The sequence below is a fragment of the Uranotaenia lowii genome, chromosome 2 (assembly GCF_029784155.1).
Source record: "Uranotaenia lowii strain MFRU-FL chromosome 2, ASM2978415v1, whole genome shotgun sequence".
NCBI classification, from domain to species: domain Eukaryota; kingdom Metazoa; phylum Arthropoda; class Insecta; order Diptera; family Culicidae; genus Uranotaenia; species Uranotaenia lowii.
The window spans coordinates 117,543,588-117,568,169 of NC_073692.1; the positions used below are offsets into that span (position 1 = coordinate 117,543,588).

Below are 24,582 nucleotides of genomic sequence, written 5' to 3' on the forward strand. Positions count from 1 at the left end.
ACTATAATTGTCCTATGAAGGAAGTGTGCTATTAGATTCTTTTTGTCCAGCTGTATCCACCTCACTGAACAGTTTGCATCCCCAAGCTGTTCATCCTAGCGTCTTCAGAGCGTAAGTTTGCATGCCTAATTACTAACATTTTGCAAGCTTGCGAAAGTCTGAGCAACGCTAGAAAGTTGTCTTTTTTTTAGTTCTTATTACAAAGCAGGGGTCTGCGTCGCACCAAGCGTCGCAGCTGTAAAAAACTAGGCTTTTTTTAGTTTCTGTTAATTTTAACCTGAAGTCTACATTGCGCCATTTTTCAAAGTATCTCATTTTAACCGGCGGAAATCTGCGTCGCTGAATCAACGTTTTGTCAGGCGGAAGCCTTCATCGCGCCATCTTTCAAACAAAATCGTTCCCTTAGGCGGAAGTCTGCATCGCGCCACTTTTCAAGATGTCATAGGCGGAGGTCTTCGTCGCGCCAGTCAGCTGATTAAGGTTCTTTCAGGCGGAAGTCTTCATCGCGCCATCATTTGAACAAAAGCGATTGATCAGGCGGAAGTCTGCATCGCGGCACTTCTCAAACTGTCATAATCTCATAGGCGGAGGTCTTCGTCGCGCCAAAAAAACGAACACCCACATATAGGATCTCAGCGAAACTTCATGTTTCTTTGAAGAGATCTAATTTGACTTAACTCTAAGGTGTACTACATCTTTCAAGGATATTATGGCTAGCATCTTACAAATGCTAAAACCATCAGACCACAGAAAGAGTACTATATGTGCCGTGATCGGGATTTGATCTCATGGACTCTGGCTTAGAAGACTGGAACGCTATCCTCTAGGCCACGACCGGCGGCTAAAAGGCAGTCAGCTGAATCAACGTTCTTTCAGGCGGAAGTCTTCATCGCGCCATCTTTCGAACAAAAGCGTTTTATCAGGCGGAAGTCTGCATCGCGCCACTTTATAAACTGTCATGATCTCGCAGGCGGAGTTCTTCGTCGCGCCCGACAGCTGAACCAACGTTCTTTGCAGGCGGAAGTCTTCATCACGCCATCTTTCAATCAATAACATGCTAACAGGCGGAGGTCTTCGTCGCGCCAGCCACTAGAGTCTTCTTGAAACTTTAAACGATATAAATCTGCATCATGCCATTGTGCATTGTCACGTGAGCATCTTCTTCTAGTTTTGAATCCTTATTTCACAAAGCAAGTAACCAGCACTCAATTGTTTTATTTTTCAAGATATGATTATAAAAGCATTCTTCAATCAGGGTCCTGTTTTTTTACTACTCCCGAGTCACGATTAAGATGCCGTAAGAAAAAGATGCATACTTATTAGAGCAAAATGGTTTCTGTTCCCTGCAGGAAATTGCCCAATTTGCTTCTCGGATTCTTAATAATATGGTTTATTTGGAATCAAATGCTTTCCAACTTGAATCAACAAATAAAACAGATTATGTAAGAGAATTTTTCATGACTCATTTTTTTTTTTACTTTGGCATTCATTTTATAAATTTACCAGTCCCGGACAGCTTCGCGTAATTGATCAATAAAGTGTTAAATAAAGGATATTCAAAATATTCAAATTCATCATTGATCCTCGTTGAACATTACGTGCTACATGCTGCTGTAAACGCTTTATAAAATCCATGCAAATTTTAATACGAAACAAAATGGCTGACTACGGAACAAAAACTTAATTTTTCTCTCGGAGAAGATTGGCCCCATCGTCCTTGCTGTTACTACATGTAACAGCTCCTGGCAGGATCGCCAATTGTGAGACGTGGTTCCGTCAAATAACCGGATTTTAGGGAATGCTACTTCTTACCTGGCCCAAGCTCGGACATGACGGGAAAACTCGAGCGGTCCACTACTTTCGGCGGTTTGCGCGTCGTGTGTGTTCGGGGAGCCGGTTTGAACTGAACTGGGAGACTATCTGCATGCAAGATGTGAAAGGGCGATAGTTGCTGTTTTTGACGAGGGGTGTTCTGATGACCGTCCAGCTACACTCTGATAAATCTTATGTCAAATATGAAACGGAAATAGGATCATCTACACTATATAAGTATTTCGGTATCCCACAATAATTAGTTCCACATCTTTCATTTTCTTTAGGTAAATAATATACGGGAAATTCAAGCTTATTTTGAAAAGTTACAATGAGCTTCTTTGCTTTAAATTGAAGATTTTTATTGGAGTCCGTATTCCATGAATGTGTATTGTTTGTGTTCAGTATAAGGTCTAAAAATATTAATACATAGTCATGAAAACTCACCTGAGGAGGATAGCGATCGGGCAGTATGTGCAACGCCTCCCGGTACACTGCCAGTGCCCGCTGCAGCTTGCCCTGTTCGGCGTACAGATTTCCGAGCTGCAGCAACGCACTGATCCGGGCATTATCGTGGGCTGCCCGATCGCGTAATCCTGCCCCGTCCAGTTTGGAGCCCTCGCGGAGTACGGTGACCGCTTCCTGGCACCGGCCAAGGGCAATCAACGAGGTGCCTAGGTTCAGATAGGCCACTGAAAAGGAGAAAAAAATATGGTGAAGAACGAAATTAGTTGAAAAATTAGGTTTCGAGTGTTACGTCAACGATAAGAGCATTAAAACAGGCGAAAGGATGCGAGGACAGAAATTTCTTTCGGTATTACGTCAAACGATAAGCTTTTTAATCCAACCGGGGACCAGAACTTTTTGCTTTTTTTCTTTTCTAGAGAACCGACTTTTAAAAAAATACGAAAGAGCCCCTCCAGGTCCAGGAGCCACTCGAAGGAAGACCAAAGTATTTTGCAAGAAAGCACAAAAAGAGCCACTCCAGGGAACGTCTGCTCTGCCTGTATCAAACATTCCACCAACGACATGGCCAGAATAATCCGCAGAAGAGGACTTTGGAGAACGTAATCCACAGATAATTGGACTGCACTTTATGCCTCCCACGTTGCTGTCCCGGCTACTTGTATGTGCCGTTTTCAAAAAGTTTCCTTTACCGATGATGAGGGTCGCCTCTTCTTGTCAACGCTGTTCAATTCCCCTGAACCGAATAAATACTAGGTTTTGAATGAGGAAGAGGAGGAAAAAATGGGAAAGGAAAAAACCGTTTCATAATCGGAAAAACGTGTAAAAACATGATGCAACCAATGCACAGTGGTCCAGAAATGAAATTTAGCGGGAAACAATTATTTGCGCTCTTGCCTTAGGTTTTAGACATTTGATGTCCAAGACAAAGTTGTACAATGTCACAAGGCGCTACCTTTGAATGAAACATTTTTAGGGTGGTTCATAAAACTCCTTAGATACGAAAATTATTTTTTTACTGTAAGGAGATAGTGCTGTATTATGTTGAGCAATTATGTAGAACAACATAATTGATGAAACTTTGTAGAAGACTTTGAATGTCTATCTATTAACGTTTGGGTTTTATGATGATTTTTCGTGTACAAGTTAGGGTGGTCCTACAAAAACAAGTTTTTTTGTTATAACTTTGTTGGGTATCAACTTATCAAAACCATGTGTTCGGCAAGTATTTGGCAAATCATTATGCGCATCTTTTGTAGCAAACAGATTTCTAATATCTGCTTTTGATTCGCAGTTATCATGAATTTTGTGTTAAAAAATGGCCATTTTGTATGAGCCATAACTTCAAATGGAGCAAACCAAAAAATTCAAACTTTGATTCGTTTAAAAGAACATGTTAAAATCTACATTATATCAAAAAACTGGAGAGGTGTTTTTTGTTTAAAGCTTTTTATTTACATTTGAACTTGACCAAAATTGCCATTTTTCATATAACAAAATATATCACTTTTGCTCTGCGACATGGAATTCTTCTTTGCTTTCGCACCCTTAGTCAATAATTCTAAATTTTTTACCACTACAAAAGCAGAGTTTCCTATTAATAACCTTTTGTAAAAATTTTGAAAGACTAACATAGCCAGAGGGGCACAAATGAAAAAAAAATGAGGATTCTTGATTATTAATGTATAGAACCATAAACTGAAAACAATGAATTACTAACTACCCAACAAGAAAGTCTTGAATTGTATTTTTCTTAGAAGGAGTTATTATTCACTTATGTCCTTTAACTGTGAAAGCCAGTTTTGGCTCCTCCGGTGATCATTTTGATCAAACCCAAGTAAACCACACAGTTTTCAGTTCAAGAGTTTCGATTATTCGTGATGAACGTTCAAAGGAAAGTTATAGTCATTCACTGGCTGAAGGGGTCTAGTGAAAAAGATGTGGTTGAAGTTCGGTTAAAAATGGATCCGAAGCTTTCGAAATTAACATTGAAAAAGAAATTAATTAATCAAATTAATTTGGTTGGTCATACAGTGGAAAGGTTGTTGAAATATTTACAATATTATTCTACATTGCCGGAAAAAATGCTTCAACTGATTTTAAAATGGGGAGCATATGGTAGCTCAAACCACAGCAGGTATAAATTTATTTTGAACGATCCTTTATCTTTTGATCTTCAAATTATTTCAATATAGATTTAATCAATCATTCATTGACGAAGATGATGTAGGAGACATGCGTGAATACAGCGATTCCCACATTTTCGCGGTTTCTCTTGTTCCGTTACGTCTCGTAGATAAATCTAATGGGATACAAAACGTTATCTGGAGTAACGATAGCCCATCCTCAGTGAGTTTGTGCAGACCTATTAGGCTCATTTTTGCTAAGGAAAGTGCAGATCTAACAAGATTCGTTAGAAATGTTCATGAAGATCACAGATCGTCTTTGTATGGACAAACCCACTTGGAGAGTCAGGAAAACCAATATAGGGTGATTTGCCAATCGTTGTCCCCTAACCCATTGTTGCACAGCATGACTTAAATTGTCAATATCTCAGCTGTTTTTCTACTTTTCCTCAAAAATAATACTGAATCATATAATTCGGAATGTTTTCTGATGAAATGAGGCTTTTGTGATATTTTCTGCTAGAAAGTGTGTATCTTACGACAGTTTTAATTTTTCTTGTTTTTTTCGTGCGGTTTTTGTGCTTATTGTTAACCAAAACCTTAACATTCCTTCTACGGCAAATAAGGTTTGACGTCAGAACAAAACATTTTTCGTATCAGTTTTCTATACGGAACGTTTGTTGGACAATTTTAACATCACGATTTTGAAAAAAAATTCTGATCCATACTTAACCAGAAAATATGTTGGATCGTGCAACAATTGGTCCGCTCAATCTCCTCCTGCCCCATTGTTGTACATAATTCCGCTGCAAAATTTGTTGGGAAATTTCAAATTTATAAATTCGTATACCTCCAATAACTTTGTTTAGTTGTTTTTACAGCTAAAAATAACAATAAAAATTTTGGAAGCCACTGATTAAGTCCTGAATTATAACAACGTGTTTTGAATTAGTAAGGAGACTTGTAGAAAAATCCAAATTTTCATTCAAAAACCATCAGAGATGTACTGAAAGTTCAAAAAACATAATTTTGTATTTTTAAAATATTTCGTGGTTCTTGCAATACATTGAATGTGAACAAAAACTAAACCTAACTTGTACCCCAGTAATGATATTCGTTGTCATACGAAAAATTCAAAATAAGTAAATATTTTTTAATTTTAGTGTTTTGACAGCTAATTTGAAAGCTGTTTAACTGGATGAAAATAAGAATCGCATTATACTGCTTTGCATAGCCAATAAGTGTGATGATTTAAAACTTTCGCAAAAACATGACATGAAATTATTGAAAGCTTCAGAAAGCAAATCCTGCAATTTTACAATACTTTTCAATAGATTACTATTTTTTACTTCGAAATGGTTATAACTTTTTTCATGAAATATTTTGCTTCTCCTTATTCTGGCAAACAATTAATCTTAAGAATGGTCAAAATCAATAATTTAAAAAAAATTAACTTCAAACTTATTTGAATTTCTTATATATGCAAAAAGTTCTTCCTGCATACAAATTGTCATACAAAATTGAACACGTTCATTGACTACATGCAACTTAGGCAACTCGAATTGTCTATTGATATGACATGTTTTTTTCTGAATAAGTGGATATTTAAGTTTAAATGGTAATTTTAGTAAATTCTGTGTTTAATTAATTATTTTCCACTAAGAATTTTCACGTTTTTTGCACTCCATGTTGATTTTTAAAAATTAATTCAATAATTCAAAGACACTTTATATATCCATAAGTTTATTTTTTTTACCGTCATATCTTTAAAATTGAGTTTTGCAATTATTAAACTTGTTGAAAAAACTTATGTATGTATGAATGTCGGGCAATTTGCAATGTCTGAAAAGTGTCAAAGTCAACTCAACTGCATTGGCTTTGAGAGACTTTATCATATTTATTTTGAAATCCTTTATCCCGACCATTTACTCAACATTTTATGCAAATAATCTAAAAGCTGTTCTGAGAAAATCTGTTTCTCTAATTTCGTGACGAAAAATCTTAAAGAATTTTAATCCATGTCAACAGCGATCTTCTTGATATTGTTATTAATATGGCCAGAATATTGTACCGGAGGAAAAATTCGACCCTTAATCCCAAAAACTAGAAGTCGATAGTTGGAAGACCCGAAATATTACTTATCTGACGTGCAATTTCTCAGGAATTCGAATCTGCCGTCGAGTTGCCGTCACTGGAGACATCTATGTGAAGCTTTATTTGGCCCTTATCATCCAGAAAAATAAACAGTCATAGCTTTGTGATGCCGGAAAACTCTTGGGAAGCATTTCTATAGGATGTGAGTTTTTTAAATCAATTAACTTTTCGAAAAAAACATTCTTATACAAAATGAGCATAAATCAGTCAAACGATCTGATACTTTGGGCGTGATAGTGTCCATTTTCAAGTTTTAAATTGAAATTCATTATGTAAAAATCGATCGACTTCCAAATGAGTCCTAAACATTTATTTTATAAAATCGCATCTTCTTCATAGGGGTATAAGGGGGCAAAACAGATCACGTTCTCTAATCTTTTCACCTGTTTATAGCCACTTAAAAATTAAATATCAAATACCTATCAGTTCGTTCTATGGGATTTAAAAGACATAAAATTTTATGTTGGTAGAACATATAAAGAAAAGGCTCAACACTGGGCAAATTAGGTTAAATAACACTCCACTCAAATGGCTTCGGGTAAATTAAGAGGTGGATTTGAGTTTTTGAGAAAACTTCTCGTGTGATAAATGCTATTCCAGACACTCAAACCAGCGGCTTTGTGTTTTTTTTTGGGCCGAATTGGAATTTGAAAGTGCATTGGACGGTTTATATTGAAGACCCCCCCCCCCCCCTCCTTCATAAGGGGCCGTCTAAAAATTAAATTGCATTTCAACTAGAAGTTCTCATAATACGCTTCCGTAACAGAAATCAGCTTATTCGGCCTCATGGTGACTGATTTTTAAAATGTGCAACCATTGGAAAAAATCGGACAACATTATGCACGACACAAAATTCGCCTGTGAAACTATTGGGCACAGACAAGCTGTTTTAAATGATTTTTTAAATATTTATGTCATTTTTTTCAAACACTTGAACATTTGGATCTTGTTGACCAACCCTGTATGAGTGCATCGACAAAAAAAATCGAGTAAATTTGGTTGAAATGACTAAAATATAGCATAAACATCAAAATCTTGTGCTTAGCTGTGCAGCGATTGGCAAATCACCCTAGAAGTGAATTAACGGCGTCAAAGTCTTCGAAACATACTCAAAGAACAACTGAACTTATGTATTGATGAGCCTAGGGTCACCGGTGGGAATTCCGATACAGGAAATATTGCCAGGAAATTCTTCGAGAAACGGATTGAAGTTGCACAAATTACGGGACTGAATGTTCAGCTTTTGTTTCACGTGATTTTAACCATTATCAACAGTAGCTCGTTTGAAGGGTATGCTGAAGAAACTCGGGTGCTTTATAACAATTTATATAGCTGGTATCCCGTTTCTCCAATCGTACACAAATTGTTAGTGCATGGAGCAGCAGTCATAAAACATCATATTTTACCCATAGGCATGTATTCGGAAGAAGCTGGTGAAACAAGAAACAGAAGTTTACGAAGATTTCGAGGAACCACTCCAGAAAGTTCGATCGTGTGGTTAGTCTGGAGGATGTTTTTAAAAGACTCCTCCTGACATCAGATCCGTACTTCTCACTATCCAATAGAAAATGTATGAAATATTCAAAAATCAGCCTTCCTGAATGCAGCCGTCATTTGATCTGTGGTGACCCATAACGCGTTTTTTTTATTAGTTTCATTATTGCTAGAATATAAGTGTTTTTTTTTTGTTTTCTATGAATTTTTTATTGATTTCTCAAATAAACTTTTTTTTCCGTTTCTCCGTTTCTGTTAACTATAATGATGATATAAATGTTACGATGTGTACGGTTATTCCTCACGCAGCCAAAAGTAGTCAAAAATAATATAGAAAGGTTATATGAAAAATGGCAATTTTGGTCAAGTTCAAATGTAAATAAAAAGCTTTAAACAAAAAACACCTCTCCAGTTTTTTGATATAATGTAGATTTTAACATGTTCTTTTAAACGAATCAAAGTTTGAATTTTTTGGTTTGCTCCATTTGAAGTTATGGCTCATACAAAACGGCCATTTTTTAACACAAAATTCATGATAACTGCGAATCAAAAGCAGATATTAGAAATCTGTTTGCTACAAAAGATGCGCATAATGATTTGCCAAATACTTGCCGAACACATGGTTTTGATAAGTTGATACCCAACAAAGTTATAACAAAAAAACTTGTTTTTGTAGGACCACCCTAACTTGTACACGAAAAATCATCATAAAACCTAAACGTTAATAGATAGACATTCGAAGTCTTCTACAAAGTTTCATCAATTATGTTGTTCTACATAATTGCTGAACATAATACAGCACTATCTCCTTACAATAAAAAAATAATTTTCGTATCTAAGGAGTTTTATGAACCACCCTAAAAATGTTTCATTCAAAAGTAGCGCCTTGTGATGTTGTACAACTTTGTCTTGGACATCAAATGTCTAAAACCGAAGGCAAGAGCGCAAATAATTGTTTCCCGCTAAATTTCATTTCTGGACCACTGTGCAATGGGTACTCTTCGTTTCGTTTAAATTGCAATCGTCATCCAATCCGGGGCTCAGATGGTTTAAAAATGCAGTGGGCAAGGTCAGCCGGTATGGAATTGAGCATTTTTTTAAGAATGGTGTTGCACACTGATAACCATTCTACATTCCATAGCTGAAAATTTTTGTTATTTTATAAATTATAAACAAATGATAGATATCTAAAATCTTAATCATAAAATAACTTCAAGAATTTCAAACACATTCAAGAATGTTTCAAACACATTCAAGAATTTCAAACACAGTAAAGACGAAATTAATTTAAAAAATGAAAGTTCATAATGATTTATAGGATTGATGAATTTTTCAAACAAAACAAAGTTTTCGAGAAAATTGAATTATTTGCAAGTTATTGGCGGTTTTGGAATAATTTCGTCCTGGAATATCCTGTATGATCCCGATTTTATTTAATTTTATTGAAATACTAATAATCTCAACAGCATATGGTAAACTCAAAATGAAACAAATTTTAAATCAAAGAATAAAACTTATGAAAAAGATTCAGAACCATGTCTTTCAAATTTTCAGCTTTTGCTCTGATTAAGCTCCGAAGTGGAATAAACGAGAGAATTGAAAAAAATAATGGGGTGAAATCATGCGTGCAGCTCATCTACTCTAATGAACCCAAATGGTTCAGCAATTCTATCCCCTGATAAATTGTAAAACAACTTATATTATCTGTCAATCGCTAGAGTAAGTAAGAGTTAATATACATTCAAGAATTTTGTCATTGTCGACAATTTGTCAATTTGGGCCATTTTTAAAATGTAAATAATATGGTCATTCATGGCAGTTTGCTTCAAAGGCGATGGAAGCTAAAGTTATTGTTTCTCTCCTCAACAAAAACCCATAAGTTGGGTCAAAAGTTGGGTGAAATTTTTGCTGCATCCTAATTGCACTAGTGGAATATCATTACCCAAATTCAGCTCCGCCTCCATCGCTTATTGTAAATTTCGCCAATTTTGTCAATTTGTTAATTTATGACTGAACTGAAAATATGACAATATTTAAATAAATGACAAAATTGACAAAACATGACAAAATTTTTAAAATGGACAAAAATGACTGAAATGGCGAATATGCCATAAATGAACAAATGACTGCAATATCGAAAATGCCAAAAAATAGACAAACATAAATGTTAAAACAAATTTAGAAAATTGACAAAAATCTCACAAAAAAATATAAATAAATGTTGCCAAAATTAATAAAATTGAATTAATTGGAATACCAATTTGAAAAAAATTGAGAAAATTCATAAAATTTCTATTTTGTTCATTTTTGTTAATTTTATTTCAGTTTTGTCTTTACTGTAATTTATTGTCATTCAGCCTTTTTCATCATTTCAGTGTCAATATTTTCTATCTTTTGCAATTTTGTGCACTTTATCAGTTGCGTCAATTTTACCAACTTTATCAATTTTAAAAATTTAGGTAATCTGAAAAATTTTGGTAATTTTTTCCATGCTGTCCTTATATATTACTAGCTTAGCTTAGCTTAATGATCCCGCGCCGATCCTCCGGTGCATAGGGCCGTGGTAAAAGACCTCCACTGTTGACGATCCGGAGCCAGCGTCTTCACCTGGTCCCAGTCAAGATTCTCGTCGACAGTTCGGATTTCAGCGGCTAGGCTTCGCCGCCACGAATTTCTGGGTCTGCCTCTTCTTCGATGACCTTCTGGATTCCAATCTAGCGCCTCTCTGCAAATCTCGTTTTCATCTCTTCGCAGCGTGTGCCCAATCCATCTCCACTTACGTTCCCGAATCTCGATTTCTAGCGCCTTTTGATGACACCGGCGATGTAGTTCCTCATTCGAGATCCAGTTGCCAGGCCACCAAACGCGGATGATATTCCGCAGGCAGCGGTTTACAAATACTTGCAGTTTTCGCGTCGTCACCGCATATGTGCACCAAGTTTCGCACCCGTACAGCAATACGGATTTGACGTTTGAGTTGAAGATTCGGATTTTTGTTCGTAGAGAGATCTGGCGTGACCGCCAGATGTTTCGGAGACTCGCAAACGCAAATCGGGCCTTTCTGATCCGTGTTTCGATGTCTTTTCTGGTACCACCATCAGGCGTAATCTGGCTACCAAGATACTGGAAGCACTCCACTTTCTCAACTTGTTGCCCAGCTACCATGAAACTGGAGGGATTTCCTGTGTTGATCTCCATCGACTTGGTCTTTCCGACATTGACTTTGAGACCTGCTGCCTTGGAACTTTCGGTGAGGTCGTCGAGTTTGCTCTGCATATCTGGTTGTGTTTGGGCGAGCAAAACAATATCGTCAGCCAAGTCAAGGTCGTTCAGTTGCTCCATTGTTGAAGGATTCCACGACAATTCTCGGTTCGGTGCACAGTCAATCGATCCAATCAGAATCTCATCCATTACGATTAGAAAAAGTAGCGGTGATAGAATACATCCTTGTCTCACTCCAGCAGTTACCGGGATTGGTTCGGACAAGACACCGTCGTGCAAGACCTTGCACGAGAATGCCTCATACTGTGCTTCGATGAGATGGACTAGTTTCTCTGGGATCCCTTGTCGCCTTAGAGCCGCCCAGATGTTTTCATGGTTAAGTCGGTCGAATGCTTTTTCGAAATCAACGAACACCAGCAGAAGAGAGTCCTGGAATTCGTTGATTTGTTCCAGTATGATTCGTAGCGTTGTGATGTGGTCCACACATGATCGTCGAGATCGGAATCCAGCTTGTTGCCGTCGGAGTGTAGCGTCGATTTTCTCCTGGATCCTGTTCAGAATCACTTTGCAGAGTAATTTGAGGGTTGTACAGATAAACGTTATGCCTCGCCAGTTGCCGCACTCTGTCAGGTCTCCTTTCTTCGGGACCTTTACGAGGATACCCTGCATCCAGTCGGCCGGGAATGTTGCAGTATCCCAGATGTCAGCGAAAAGACGGTGCAACATTTGTGCTGATAGGGCAGGGTCGGCTTTCAGCATTTCAGCAGGGATGCAATCTATCCCAGGTGCTTTGTTGGATTTCATGTTTTTGATTGCCGCTTCTATTTCAGCCAGCGAAGGCGCTTCCGAGTTGACGCCATTTATGCGACTTACTGTTGGCGCTTCGAGATGCAGATTCTGTTGGCCATCGCTATTCGTGACTCGGAAGAGTTGTTCGAAGTGCTCAGTCCATCGTTTGAGCTGATCTGTTCGATCGGTCAATAACTGACCTGCTCGGTCTTTTAGCGGCATTCTTGCATTAGTCCTTGCACCACTGAGGCGGCGAGAAATGTCATAAAGTAATCGGATATCTCCATTGGCGGCGGCTCTTTCTCCCTCCTCGGCTAGGGAGTTTGTCCAGGCTCTCTTGTCTCGTCTACAAGCTCGTTTAACTGCCTTTTCCAGCTCCGCATATCGTAAGCGGGCGGCTGCTTTGGCTGACCCGGTACATGCCTGCTCAATTCCGACTTTCGCCTTTCTCCGATCATCGACCATCCTCCAAGTTTCATCCGACATCCATTCACTCCTTCTTCCACAAACTTTACCGAGAGTACCATGGCTCGTCGTGATAAAGGCATTCTTGATTCCACACCACTGTTCTTCGACTGTTCCGTCTGTTGGCAGCTCCGAGGCTCGGGATTCTAGCTGTTCAACGTATGCCCTTTTCACCTCTGGATTCTCCAACCGGCGGACGTCGTATCGACACCCGACTTTCTCCTCGCGCCGTTGGACACGCGCAACTCTCAGTCGTATCTCGCCAAGGACGAGGTGATGGTCAGATGCAATGTCTGCGCTTCGCTTGTTGCGGACATCAAGAAGGCTCCTTCTCCATTTTCGGCTGATGTAGATGTGGTCAATTTGATTTTCTGTTCGGCCATCTCGGGATACCCAAGTGACCTTATGTGCTGGTCGATGGGGGAAGAGCGATCCACCGATCACCATGTTGTTGTTGCCACAAAATTCTACAAACAGCTCTCCGTTTTCGCTCATCTGTCCTAGGCCATGGCGCCCCATGATGCGCTCAAGGTCCTGATTGTCGGAGCCAATCTTTGCGTTGAAGTCGCCCAAATGGATTTGAATGTCACCCTTCGGAATTCTCTCAACTACGCTGTTCAGTTGACTGTAAAACTGCTCTTTCTCCTGCAAGTCGGCAACGTCAGTTGGCGCATTACACTGGACCATTGTAAGGTTTCTAACCCGTGTTCTAAATCTGGCTACGATTATTCTTTCGTTTATCGGTTCCCATCTAATGAGGGCCGCGTAGGCCTGCGGGCTTAACAGGAAACCAACTCCTCGTTCCCGAGTAGCATGTTCTCCTCGTATGCCAGAGTAAAGCAGGACTTGCCCGGATTGTGTCTTGTGTTCTCCAGTATTAGGCCAACGGACTTCGCTCAGTCCCAGAATTTCAAGCTTGAGGCGGCTAGCCTCTCTAGCAAGTTGTTCCAATTTGCCTTGTTGGGCAAGGGTTAAAACATTCCAAGTTCCAATTCGTGTCCGTGTTTTCATGCTAAAAGTCGTCGCCAAAGTTTCAGGTCGGTCATTTCTTTCGGATTCCGTAACAATTTCAAATCGGGAGCAGTAGGTTGTTAGCCTAAAGTCCCTATCCCGCGATGGGGCTGCCATCTTGGACTTAGCTGGCGGGAGCCGCATTTCATAAATTCAGCCGCTTGTTGCAAGACAGACGCTGTTTGAGCCGCCCCTGACCTGGAGAACAGACGCTCGGTTGTTGTTGCACGCCGCCCCTGACCTGGGGAACAGACGCGTGCGGCCACCTTCTCAGTCTGCATGCGACCAAAGCATCCACCGGGGTTGGGTACCCGATCTCCGCTTAGGTTACTCGCACCCCAGCCGGCACCGCGGGGAGGTAGAGATAGGAGTTGTGAATAAGAGGTGATATGACCACTATGGGGTCTCGTGTTGCACATTATCCACCGTTTACCAGCCATTACTAGCTGACCCGGTAAATTTTGTTAAGCCTGTATTTTTGAGAATATTTTTTTTTATTTTAGGACTGTTTCTTAGTCAGCCTTCCTTTTGAGTTGATGATAGCAAGTGGATACCCTTGTGTCAGAAAAAAAATCCAGAATTATAGTTTAATATACAAATAAGTAACGCTTACTTTTGGTTAGCGAACTTATTTTCTTCCGGTAACTTAAGAACGCTTAATTTATCAAGTTTCAATTTAATTGAGCCATCACTCCTATTCAAAAACTCCTTTCTGATCAATTATTTTAAAATTGCTGAATATTGATTTGAACAGAAAATGGATCTTTTTTGCTGAAGTCGTCATAAACTAAATTATTTTTCGATTTGTGTTTACCTCTGTATTTAAATACATTTAAGTTTTCTTTAAGCAAGATCGTAAGAATAGAAAAATTAAAAAATGAATTGAACAAAACCAGAACATTAAAAAAATTTTAAAAAAAATATTTATCTCAATACTCATAATTTGGCTTTATCAATCTGGATTTTCAGTTAAAGAAATTAGGCCGAAAATATCATAAATATCTCGAAAAAGATACAACGGCTCACCAACAGGACTGGAATCTAAGATTGTCATTGCAAAGGTTTAATTTTTTTCAAATGTGAAGAAACTTTGAAATTTTGAAATTTTTTATTTTTTATTTTTTGTCATTTTACTCTGTTTTGTCATTTTTGTTATTCTTGTTATTTTTATCATTTTTTATGTTTCGTTCATTTTTGAAATTTTTTATCATTTTTGTCATTTTTGTAAATTTTGTCATAATTTGTCATTTTTGTAAATTTTGTCATAATTTGTCATAATTTGTCATAATTTGTCATTTTTGCCATTTTTGTCGTTTTTGTCATTTTTGTCATTTTTGCCATTTTTGTCATTTTTGTCATTTTTGTCATTTTTGTCATTTTTGTCATTTTTGTCATTTTTGTCATTTTTGTCATTTTTGTCATTTTGGTCATTTTTGTCATTTTTGTCATTTTTGTCATTTTTGTCATTTTTGTCATTTTTGTCATTTTTGTCATTTTTGTCATTTTTGTCATTTTTGTCATTTTTGTCATTTTTGTCATTTTTGTCATTTTTGTAATTTTTGTCATTTTTGTCATTTTTGTCATTTTTGTCATTTTTGTCATTTTTGTCATTTTTGTCATTTTTGTCATTTTTGTCATTTTTGTCATTTTTGTCATTTTTGTCATTTTTGTCATTTTTGTCATTTTTGTCATTTTTGTCATTTTTGTCATTTTTGTCATTTTTGTCATTTTTGTCATTTTTGTCATTTTTGTCATTTTTGTCATTTTTGTCATTTTTGTCATTTTTGTCATTTTTGTCATTTTTGTCATTTTTGTCATTTTTGTCATTTTTGTCATTTTTGTCATTTTTGTCATTTTTGTCATTTTTGTCATTTTTGTCATTTTTGTCATTTTTGTCATTTTTGTCATTTTTGTCATTTTTGTCATTTTTGTCATTTTTGTCATTTTTGTCATTTTTGTCATTTTTGTCATTTTTGTCATTTTTGTCATTTTTGTGATTTTTGTCATTTTTGTCATTTTTGTCATTTTTGTCATTTTTGTCATTTTTGTCATTTTTGTCATTTTTGTCATTTTTGTCATTTTTGTCATTTTTGTCATTTTTGTCATTTTTGTCATTTTTGTCATTTTTGTCATTTTTGTCATTTTTGTCATTTTTGTCATTTTTGTCATTTTTGTCATTTTTGTCATTTTTGTCATTTTTGTCATTTTTGTCATTTTTGTCATTTTTGTCATTTTTGTCATTTTTGTCATTTTTGTCATTTTTGTCATTTTTGTCATTTTTGTCATTTTTGTCATTTTTGTCATTTTTGTCATTTTTGTCATTTTTGTCATTTTTGTCAGTTTTGTCAGTTTTGTCATTTTTGTCATTTTTGTCATTTTTGTCATTTTTGTCATTTTTGTCATTTTTGTCATTTTTGTCATTACTGTCATTTTTGTCATTTTGACCCTAAAGCCCCCAAAAGCGAAAAAACTGCTTTTTCCAGATGCAATGGTCAATTTAGCGAAATTCGTCATGCTTCAAATCTGCTAAAGCTCTTAATCCATCTGGATCTAAGTGCTCCGGCCTCAGTACGTGACGGAAGATCCGTTGCTGATTAGTTAGCAGTATTGGACTTGTTGTTACACTCAAAAATCAGCACAGAGGTCCTTCAAGGGACACAGGATCGAAATTTTTCACGGAAAAAGGACTTTTAGAATGCTTCCGCTGACCTTCTTTGAGCAATTGATGGTTGTGAAGTGGCTCAGTTGTGAAAATCATGGCGTGGGTGAAGAAAACACTGTGAAGAGTTGTACAAGTGGGCAGTAGACCGCTGCAAGCTTTGTATGAAAACTTCAATTTCTTAAATTTTTACACCTCCCATTACTTTTTTTGGTTGTTTTTGCTGCCAGAAATAGCAATATTTTTTTTTTAAGCGATCCATCCAGTCCTGAATTAGCGCAACGAGTTTTAATTTTGTATGGAAATTTGTATGGGAAAACAAAATTTTTCATTCAAAAATCGCCAGAGATTTTCTGAAAGTTCCAAAAAATATTACTTTGTATGAAAAATGTTCCTTGATTTTTGCAGTACATTTCTTGCGAACAAAGCACAAACCGAAATTGTACCCCAGAAAAGATATTCAATGATATATAAAATTTTTGTTTTTAAAAATCATTATTTTAATTATATCGTTTTTGACTGCTTGTTTGAAAGCTGTGTAACAGTAGGATGGAAATGAAAAATCTCAAAAAACTGCTTTGCATTGCCAGAGAATTCATTGAATAATATAACCTTTGCCATAACATTTCATGAAATTATTGACAGCTCTAGCAAGCAAAGTCTGCCATTTTTGAATACTTTTCAATGGATTCCGATTTTTTATTTTGATATTGTTATAACTTTTTCCATGAAATTCTTAGCTGCTTGTCATGTAAGCAAAAAATGAAGCTTGAGAATATTCAAAAGCAAATATTAAAGACCGACTTCATTTCAAGCTTATTTGAGTTTTCTGGATGATTTAATGTACAAAAATTTCTTCTTCCATACAAATTTCCATACAAAATTGAAACGCGTTGCGCTAACTCAGGAATCAACCAAATCATCTCAAATTTTACACTGATGCTTGGGGACCCAAAAGGCATCGAAAAAACATATAGGAGCAAAAAGTCATTTTTTGCAGCGGTCTAGTGGGCAGTGTCGAAGGCATGTTCCACTAATTGATAAATTGTCTGAAAGGCTTTAGAAGGTATTTTGAGCCTTTCTTGTATTTTTTTCGGTTTAACCTGATAGCCGAGATTCCAAAGAATTTTATTATTGTTTGGTTGGATTATAGGTTGTTGTAGTATTCAAACAAATAAAAGGGGAACTTTATTGTCACCCTGTATAAAAATCAAACTTTTTTTTTTGAAACCTTTGTCCCCCCGGTAATTTTTATCCAATCATTCCATCTGGTATGTGCTTTTATAATTCTGTTGTTTCTGAGATTAAGCCGTTAAATGTTTGCTCGGTTCCAACTTTTGTACTATTCGATTATTATTCTCTATTTGTGATTTTACAGTAAAAATACAGTGATTGAATTTGTGAAACAAAAAATAACTGTTTGTTCAAACATTGGTTTTGTTGGCACGAATTTACAAAATAAAATTGCATTTTTTTATTTCTCACACTCATTGAGAGACTACAATTTATTCGTAACTGACTCATTAGGCAGAGTTGACTCGTTTTTAAAGAATTTCAGCCTTTCTAGAACGTGCAATTTTGTAAGTCACTTGAAGCTTTTGCTTGCTTACTTGCAGGAAGTGCTGTGAAAATAGTTTTTTTTGTAGTTGCATTTTTACTTAGTTCAGATAGAAGTTCATGTTTCTACGACGAAAATGCCGTAATAAAACCATAATAAAACTTCTTAATGCTAGTTGCGTTAATTTATGTTATTTGTGAGCTGTTTTCAATATAGACCCACTGTTTCTTAACTTGGCGGTTTCTTTAGTTGACCCTTGATTAAAATGCGGTCCAGCCGGAATTTAACCTAAGCGCTAGAAAGGTAAGTTCAACTGTGTTATAATTCGAGGATTATTCACATTTTTCAACAACTTGTAGATTGTTATTCCTGTCACATTCAAATTAATAAATTTTCTTTAGTTAGCCATATAACATCCCATGCTTGTCAAGTACTTAAGTAATATCAGCGGCCATGCATGGTGTAGCCTAGCTATTGCCATTCCTGACACACAGTGCCCTTCTCAGACAGGACAAAAAAATCTGTTATCTAGGATCCCAGAAATGGGGAGGACAACTAGGAGGAAGGACGACGTCACTTAGAAGTAAGCCGAAGAGCGGCGCTTGTATGTTGGCAAATGTACATTAACTAACTACGTGGCGACAGCCTCCGGATGGTTTACCTAACCATTGAAGAAGATACACTTCGCAAGACAACCAACGATGACGGCGACAAGGACGAAGGCGACGACCAGGAGGGGGGAAAACCTTTTAACGTGATTTTTATGACGACCGTAAAGCAGCTTGGCTGAAGCAAGTAAAAAAAAAATCCCTTCTCTGATGTCCGCCCTCTCGTGAGGCTCATTGCGCTACTATGGGTAGCGATGGGACAACTATTGCTAGCTCTGGGACGGAATAGAAGCGAAATAGAAAAAAACACACAGATTTTATGTGTGTTTTTTCGCTAGCTTTTTAAAGTCATTTCGGTTTCAGTGCGGTAATGTATAAGGATCGAAAGCTGAGACCGGGCTGGCAGGTGGGAGGAAAAATGCCACCACCATAAAAGGTATTTTCTTTTTCGGTTTGCACTTTTTACGCTTCCATGATAATTAAAAGGAAAACTTGAAGGCAGCTAGAATGAATGCACTTTTTGCATCCATTAACAAGCTAAATCGTATTAATGAAAGCATTTAACAGTGTCTGGAACGATGTTTATGAACAAATATTAGGTAATCGAATTTAAGGAGATATGAATTTAAAAAATTGTATTGAAATATGAAACGGGTTAGCGATTTTTCCGATATTTTATTTTATTTCCAAAAAAGAACTAATTTAGAAATTCTGATCAAAATACTAAGACTTGCAGTTCAAACTATCGTAGTTTATAAATATTTATACCTTATAATATGGTAAAGGTACAAACACAGTGAGCACGAAGTGAACTGCGAAGTGAAATGTTCATTTACTGGATGAATTTCGCAAGTTCGTTTTTTGAAGGCCGGCCTTCAAAACACCATCGATGTTTTGCAAAAATTATTCACACGTGAAAAATTACTAGTTTTACTAGTTTACAGAATCAAAATAGCAAGCGGAGGATACGAATCGCTTAAAAAACAATCCGCGTTAACTCTGAAAAACCGTGTTAATTCTGGAAAACCGCGTAAAAAGTCCTTGTGAATTCTAAGATCGTGGAAACAAGGACTTTGTTAGGACGTCTGAAAAAAGATTTTTAGCGTCATTTTGAAATCAAACATGGCGGCTTCTGCTTTACATCAAAATGCCTTAAATGACTGAAAATTCCATGATACACGTCAAGACTCAGTTAGAAGAAGCAAGGTTGCCAAAAAAAAAAATCAGTGTTTTAGCGAAAAAGAAAATCTGACTTTTAGTGATTTTTGTTTGGAAAGTTATGAAAAAATTAGCCTTTTTTACATTTTAATTAAGAAAAATCTATTACATTACATTATCAACCGTATCACGTTTTTCCAAAACAATAGTTAGAATTTCATAATTTATGTTGACATTATATTTATAATTTTTGAAATACGTGAAAAATCCAAAAATCTGTTTAATCTGTGAATGTTTGCAAAATTATGTGTTCTGAGACACAGATTCTTTGATGATAATTTACTCAAAATTCAGTGAAATCAAAGATTTATCTGTGATTTCGGCAACCTTGAGTAGAAGTCAAATTACGCTGTCTGAGGCTTTAGTACGTCAATATAAAATTCAATATCGCGGCTTCCGCTCAACTTTCAATTTTTGTAAATTGAAGAAAATTGCATGAAAAAAAATGATAAAACTATTACAATTTTGTTTTCAAAAGTATGATAAAAATATGATAAACCATATTTAAAAAAAATGAAATAAATTTCACAAATGTGATAAAAATATGACACAGTTAAGACAAAAAAATATGAAAAATTTAGCAACAATTTGATACATTTTACAATAAAATGACAAAGCCATGTCCAAAATATAAAAAATCTATAAATAAAAATATGCCAAATGACAGGAATTTGACAATGCAATGAAAAAATGATGTGATGAAAATTTGACAACTAGCTATTTAAAAACGACAAACAGAACAAAATATGGCAAAACCATGACATAAATCTGACAATTCTTAAATTACAACAAAATTATAACAAAAAATTGACAAAATTTATAGTAAAAGCTTTGTCAGATTTATGTCATTTCATTCTAAATTTTTGTCATAACTTGGCAATTTTTCATTTTTCGTATTTTTTTAAATGTTCTGTCAGAATTTTTCATTTGAAATGTCAAAATTTTCTCTTAGTTAAATTAACATAAATTACTGAAAAACTTATCCGGAACAACTATGTTCGATGTTTTCTCTTGGAGGCAACTGACTTGCCAACTGAGCTACATATATCTCATGCTCATAGTTTTAACTTAATTTTTCCTTATTTTGTAGTTGTTTCATTTTGTTTTCTCATTTTTCTCATATTTTTTATTATTTAATAGCATTTTTTCATATTTCGGTAAATTTTTGTCATTTTATCGTCGAATTTGTCATTATTTTGTTATTTTTTGACATATTTTTGATCAAAATTGTTTAATAATTTTGTCCAATTCTTCATGATTTTACCAGATTTTTGTAATTTTTTTATAATAAATTTTGACAAAAAATATGAGAAAAATATAGCAAAACATTGATAAATTTTACAATTAAATGACTAATTTATGACGGAAATAAAAAAAAAATAATAATTTGACAAATGGCAGACATTTAACAATAGAATGAAATAAAATCTGACAAAACTATAACAAAAAAATGACAAATAATGGGAAAAAAATTACAATAATGACAAAACTTGAAAAGATCAGATTTTTTTTATTTGAATTTTAATTTTTTTTAAAGTTTCGGCTTTTATCTGACATAAGCTCAGGAGACAACTGACTTGCCAACTGAACTCCAATTATCACATGGTTTTGTATTAATTTGGTCATATTTTGACATTATTGCATTTTATTTTTATCACATTTGTTTGATTGTTGGAACATATTTTTAATTTTTTTTCGGTTTTTTTCATATTTTGTGATTGTTTTTTTAATTTCATTATCGTATTTGTCATTATTTTGTAATTTTTTCACATATTTTTATCAAAATTTTATAAAAAAAGTTTAATCCAATTCTTCAACTTTTAACCAGATTTTTGTCATATTTTTGTCATAAAATTTTGAGAAAAATATTGCAAAAAAATTGATGGATTTGACAATAAAATGACAAAAATATAAAAAATAAATAAATAAGAATATGACACATGGCAGAAATTTGTCAACTAAATGAAATAAAATCTGAAAAAAAAAAAACAAAAAAAAAATGACAAATAATGACAAAAAATTTTCAATAACAACGAACTTCGAAAAATAAACTTTGACAAACATTAGACAAAATTATGGAAAATTTCTCAAAAGTGACAAAAATATGCCAAAAATATGATAAAAATATGATAAAAAACTGACAAAACTGTGACAAAAAATTAAATATGTTCAGGTTTTTGTCATTTTATTGTTTATTTTTTCCCAGATATTTTTCATTTTGTCATTTATCGTATTTTTGTCAATGTTCTGTCAGATTATTTTTTTTTTTTCATTTGATCCAAATTTTTTCATAGTTTCGACTTTATATTTTTTTCGATTATAGTCATTTTAACATTTTCATACACAACTTGAACTTTGTTCGATGTTTACTCTGGGATTCGAACGCACGAAAATCGGCTCAGGAAACAACTGACTTGCCAACTGAGCTACATATATCACATGCACATTTTTTGTCTTCATTTGTTCATTTTATGTCATTATTTTATCTTATTAACTTTTATCACATTTTTAGAACATATATTTTTATTTTATTTTTTTCGGACTCTAGTCAAATATTGTTAAATTTTTGTCTTTTTATTTTCGTTTTTGTCATTATTTCATCATATTTTTCAAAAGAGTTTGTTTTGATTTTAACCAATTCTTCAATATTGAGATTTTTTCTCAAATTTTAGCTAAAATATGAGAAAAATATCGCAAAATTTTTATAAATTTGAGAAAATGACAAAGCCATGACAAAAATAAATATTAAAATAAAAATATGACAGATGGCAAAAATGGGACTACAAAATGAAAAAAAATCTGACAAAACCATAACAAAAAATTAAAAATACTGAAAAAAAATTCACAATTATGACGCAACTAGACAAAAAAAATTTGACAAATATTGAACAAAATTGTGGAAAATTTAAAAAAAGTAACAAAAATATGACAAAAAAAAATGATAAAAATATGACAACAAAAAAAAACAAAACTATAACAGAAAAAAAAACAAAGTTTTTTTTAGTTCTGTCAGATTCTTGTCATTTCACTGAATATTGCTAACACAATTTTTCATATATGTCATTTTTTTGTCAGTGTTCTGTCAGTTTTTTTTTTCATTTGAATGTCAAAATTTCTTCATAGTTTTGACTTCTATTTGTATCGATAAGAGTCGTTTCAACATCTTTATATTATTCACGACACATTTGTCATATTTTTGTATCATATTATTTATTTCTAATTTCTGGATTTTTTCATATTTTGTTAAATTTAAAACATTTAACTGTCGTATTTGTCATCAGTCTGTCATTTTTTTCAAAAATATTTTTGTCAGACGTTAGTAATCTTTTCATCCCATTTTTTAATAATTTTACCTAATTTTTGTCATATTTGTGTCATATTTTTGTAAAATTTTTGTTAAATTATTGGCATAGCTCTGGCATAACCTTGTTATATTTTATTACAATTGTCATGTTTTTGTCATTTCAATGTTCAATTTTTTATATTTTTACCGCATTTGTCAATTTATTTTATCATATATTTGTCAGATTTTGGTTTTTTTTTTAAATTTCGTTATTTTTATGTCAGATTTGTTTATTTTCTGTCAAATATTTGTCATAATTTTAGTTCTGTCATATGTTTTTCATTTAGGTTTTAAAAATTTTGATCATAATTTCGCCAAAATTGTCAAATTTTTGACATATTTTTATAACATTTGTCATAGTTTTGTCATTTTGTGTCATTTTTGTCACAATATTTTGTTTTCATATTTTTGTCACTATTTTGTAATATTTGTCATATCTTTGGCATAATTTTTTAACCCCATTTGTTGTATTTCATTTAAACTTCTGTCATTTGTCACTTTTGAGTTTATCATAGTTTTTTTTTAAGATTTTTGTAGTTTGATTGTCAAATTTGAGTATAAATTTTTTCATATTTTTGATACACTTTTGTCTTATTTTTAAAATAAAGGTCTTATTTTTGTATATTTTTATCAGTGCTTTTTTCAGATGTTGTTTTCTTCTTGTTAAATTTTTGTCCGATAGTTATTTTTTATCTACTGTTGAAGCCTTTTTACTCGATATCCATAATGTAGGGGGGTGGATACGATTTTCAGTTATTAACAACATTTTTAAGTTAAGTGTGTAGTGATTTTTTGATTCTTATGAATTTCATTACAGAGATTCATTAGACACGTCTGTCGTCATATCTTTCATCTCATTTCTACATACCTTCTCAACTCTATTCACAATAGAGTATTTTATTTACAGACTTTTTTTCTAAAATAGAAAATTTTGTATTCCAAATATCACTCATGTCAATTCACCATTCCCTTCTTGACAAAAGCTTTTAAAATCTTAAAATTTAATTTATTTTCTGCATATTCTTCATCCAATCCGGAAATTTTCTTCATAAAAGCCTTCCCATTTTCTGCTTTTCCTTTCGCTCTGTATTTGTTTAACAGAGTCGGAACAATCCGAAAACATTCTAAGCAACACCTTTCCCAAACTGTGCTTTTTTGTCACTCAATCTCTTTTAACGAGAGCCGGTATAATTCGAAAGTATTCTTAGTAACAGTCATCCCAACCAGAAGGCCAATTCAAAACAAACAGCAGAAGCCTTAAAAATCCAAATCAAAGTAAAAAACTAGATGCAGTACCCTTAAAAATCTGCGCTTCCTAAGCCAATTTAGCCTTTTTCCACCAGAAGGCCAAATCAAATCAAACAATCAGCAACAGCAGCCTTAAAAATCTGTACTTTCTCAGCCAATTCCGTTTTATCGGTGGAAGGCCAAATCGAAGCAGAAAATCAGCAGCAACAGCCTTAGAAATCTGCGCTTCCAAAGTCAATTCCGTCTTTTTCCACCAGAAGGCCAAATCAAAGCAAACATTTAGACACAACAGTCCTAAAAATCTGCGCATCTTTAGCCAGTTCCGGTTTTTCCACCGGAAAGCCAAACCAAATCAAACAACCACCAGCAGCAGCCTTAAAAATCTGCAGCCCGTGGCGTAGAGGATAGCC

The 24,582-nt window shown here is 34.5% G+C and overlaps 1 protein-coding gene across 1 annotated transcript in view; it reads right to left on the reverse strand.

Moving 5' to 3' along the window:
* Positions 1-24,582, reverse strand: part of LOC129743637 (protein O-mannosyl-transferase TMTC2-like) — an 878,041-nt gene that overhangs the window by 57,851 nt on the left and 795,608 nt on the right. The window contains exon 8 of the mRNA XM_055735714.1: positions 2,260-2,504. Within this exon, the coding sequence (XP_055591689.1) occupies positions 2,260-2,504 (245 nt within the window). The remainder of the gene's footprint in view (positions 1-2,259; positions 2,505-24,582) is intronic.